This window comes from Aspergillus nidulans, chromosome VI (genome assembly GCF_000011425.1).
Source record: "Aspergillus nidulans FGSC A4 chromosome VI".
NCBI lineage: Eukaryota > Fungi > Ascomycota > Eurotiomycetes > Eurotiales > Aspergillaceae > Aspergillus > Aspergillus nidulans.
The window spans coordinates 2,986,112-2,989,745 of record NC_066262.1 but is presented as its reverse complement, the minus strand read 5'-3'; the positions used below and the strand labels follow the sequence as shown (position 1 = coordinate 2,989,745).

At 47.7% G+C, this 3,634-nt stretch overlaps 1 protein-coding gene across 1 annotated transcript, besides 1 other annotated feature; it reads left to right on the top strand.

Moving 5' to 3' along the window:
- Positions 1-3,634: part of a sequence feature (contig 1.48 1..95913(-1)) that runs on past both edges of the window.
- On the top strand, positions 1,666-2,658 carry ANIA_02720 (alpha/beta fold hydrolase; the record flags this gene model as incomplete). The annotated part of the gene is made up of 3 exons (XM_655232.1): positions 1,666-2,028; positions 2,076-2,426; positions 2,485-2,658. 3 exons carry the CDS (start codon positions 1,666-1,668, stop codon positions 2,656-2,658), a joined length of 888 nt encoding a protein of 295 aa, XP_660324.1.

The window sequence follows — 3,634 nt, the reverse complement described above, 5'->3', positions numbered from 1 at the left end:
TTAAACAGACGTCAATCATGGATCGGGCGATTGGACGGGAAATTCTTATTAACCATCGTGATGTGTTTCTAAATGGGTACTGTTGAATCGGTGGCTATTGTGGTCTCAGATTTGCATTCTAGCTGAGTGATATATGGCCCTACTATAATAGATGATGTCTGTTTTCATCAGTGCATGCAGCCTTTTTCAGCTGACGATGAGAATTAATCATAATCCTAAACTATCTGCTGCTGCTTTCATGCTTGGCTCGCTAGTGTGTGGCCAGAGTCTTTCAGATAGTAGGGAGTAGCATGTTCATAGTTGTTTTGACACCGTATTTGAGCAGCAAACCTCTTTAGTCCATCTCCAGTCGTCGATAGGGTTAGCCCTGTACTCAAGGCACTTGAGTCTCACAGCTAGATCAACAGCATTGAGGGCTCCCAATGAGGAACTGCAGTAAATTTGAATTACCTACGAGAAGGTATTTGACCTAATCCGATGAAATTAATGGCAGATACAGGAGAAATGACCGACAGTCTTAGCGTCGCGAGCTGTCAATATTGGCCAACTCTTGAGCAACAAGACGCTACACGACATCGAAAATACTTGTTCCTACAATTTCCGTTTCCCATTGTTCGACCTATAGTCGCTTTTTTGACAGAATGATATAACTTGTTCTCAATGAACTGTTTCTAAGATTTTCTAGTGTCCTTGGCAGGTGTTCGCTCTGTGATTGCTGCCCTGGTCCTTTGAATCGCCCTCGCCATTTATTTCTTCGTTACGGAATGGCTACAGCATCTTTAAACAAAGCACTACATGGCGTAAAGCCCTATTTTGCCTCACGTAAGGTCGCCCTGGTTCCTCATCTATAATCTCCCAGTTCATAGCCAATCCCGCCCCCGGCCACGGGTCTTTTGCACGCATTGTGGTCGATATGCTTTAGAGCATCACTTAAAAACAACACGCTCCATCTTGTTTCTGGGCTTTTATCATACTACAATACCAAGGGAAGCCACTAATCACGAAAATATTGCAGGCGTTCCTCCATTCACCCATTTTCACAAACTTCGCCCCTCAGTTTAATTACATCCTCTTCACAACCCTCTTCGGAATCCACTCTGGGATTCTGGCCCACGTCCTGCCCCTACAAGAATAAGTTCTAAGCTCAGGAAACATGCTGGAACAGACCAGGTCGCACGGCAGGCACAACCTCAAGCCGTTGCCGCAGACATGCAACGCTGTATACGCGGGAAAGAGACCGAATAAGACGCCTGAGGCGAAGTTCGGAACCACCGGGAAATGTTCACACCATTGACTACACTTAAACAGGTTCACCAATCATGCCCAAGCTACCCATAGCCGTGGGAGTTTAATTTTTGTCCATGTACATGGCACAAAGTTCCGGGTCAAACGACTACCGTTGTGGAGATTATGATGCCCCCATCCCCGCCCCCTCATCAGTCTCCATACCGTCTTCCTCAACGTGGCACCACTGCAGAACCTGAATCCCATATATTCAGCTACTACTGATATTTTCTCACCCTTCAAGGGAAGAGGAGAGGTCGATCAGCCCCGCGTTGATGTCGTCGCTCAATTGCTGGGACAAGATACAAATACCTGCGTGTAATTCCTTACATCTTTCTCAACTGACTTTGCTCTCTATCCGAACTTAAGAATCAGTTGACCATGCCTAACACAAAGACTGTTCGCGTTGCTCACTTGGGAGGCATCGATGCCGCTTATCAGATGCCATATCCCTATGACAGTACCAAGCCCACAGTGGTTCTTGTCAACTCTTTCACTACGTCTTCTGAGCTGTACAGAGCTCAATACAACGACAAGAAGCTGACAGAGAGTGTAAATCTACTCTCCATCGAGCTCCTGGGCCACGGCCAGACGCGGACAGCCCGCCAGCACTGGGCCTATTGGGACACAGCTGAGATGAACTTCCAAGTGCTTGACGCGCTTGGAATTGACAAGGCCTTCGTGCTCGGCACGAGCCAGGGTGGCTGGATCACTGTGATGATGGCGCTAATGCGGCCTGAGAAGGTGATTCTTACTACCTATTCCGTCGTATGCGAGACTGACGTGGCTAGATTCTGGGAATCATCCCCCTCGGAACCTCGCTGGACTCTGAATCTGAGCGAACTCGGCTGCTAGGATGCTGGGACGGACCCAAACTCCTCAAGCCCTTCATTGAGCAGTGGTCGAGCAGGGAACCAACCCCGGACTTTACCCCAGACAATGACTACTGCGACGTGCTAATCAATATCGGCTTCAATGACTGCTCCACTGAAGTCCGTGATTTCTGGCGCTCCACGATCAAACAAAATTACCAGGGAGACGACGGCCGTCGCCGAATTCGCATGGCTGCTATCAATTTGGCTGAGCGCAATGGTCTTCACCTGCGACTCCAAGATGTCCAGTGCCCTGTGCTATGGCTCCACGTAAGTTCAACAGCACAACCATGTTCACAGAATGACATGCCTCAGCTAACATTAACAGGGAACGGCAGATGTTGTCTATACCGTGGCTAATGCGAAAGAGGAAATTGGCCTTCTCACCAATTCCCCCGATGCTCAGCTCGTCCTTGTGGAAGGAGGCGCGCATTTTCTTAGCTGCACAAATCCCGATGCAGTCAACAAGGCTCTACTAGACTTCGTGAACAAGCATAAGTGAGCAACATACTCGGCACGACACTTCCCCACAGAAGCCAAACGCTTTCTTGACAGTTGGGGTCCGGCTCCGTCATCTAGCTAGAATGGCATCGAATGGGGTAGTACTTCTTGTTATATTCGGCTGTTTAGTGGAGGTCTGTTTAGACGATTTTCATTTAGCTCAAGGCGTCAAATAAAAATTCCAGGAAACACCAGAACATGAAGATATACGTATAGGCATCAATACCTTTTGAGCTTCAACCTTTTTCGATAAAAGAGACACTGCTGCCTCTTCCCACGGTCTCGTACTACATCACTTCAGACAATTCATTGCACTCTTCCGGCCAGCGCTGTTCTAACTATCTCGGCCAGCGCACGAGTCATTAACCAAACATGCCCTCTCAATCACCTACCGCGGGCAAGAAGCGGCGAACTAGTACGTATATATGTGTTTTGACAAATATATGATGGGGAGAAGACTACCATGGCTAGAGTTGAGTTTAGACAACTATCGCTCGAGGTCCTGTCCGGTAGATGTGGGGGGATATTGCATGCTGGCTGAACAAGCAGATCATTCCGCACCCAATTAGTCTACTTCTCGTGCTGGGTCCGAACTGTTACCATTGATTCTTGCCTGCTACCAAACAAGCTTTGGTGCAGTTCATTGTAGTTCTGTATCTTGAGCTTCTCGAGATTGACATGGTGAATATCGATACCGGGCCAACCAGCGATGTTGCATCCCCGTAGGTTACTGCAATACTTTTCCCTTGAATATAGGAAACGTTTATACCCTGGCAGATTTTGCGTCATCAAGCAGGATGCCTTTAATCAAGGAGGCAAAATGGCATTAACGAGATTTAGCAGTCATGAGGCTGTTTTTGGTGGTCTCGACGGACTTCTGCAGGATGATGCTTCACTGTCTACCCTTATCACAAGGCCTTGGGTAGCATACTGTGATGTATTTAAATTGAACTATAAGGTACGTATTGGTCAATGAC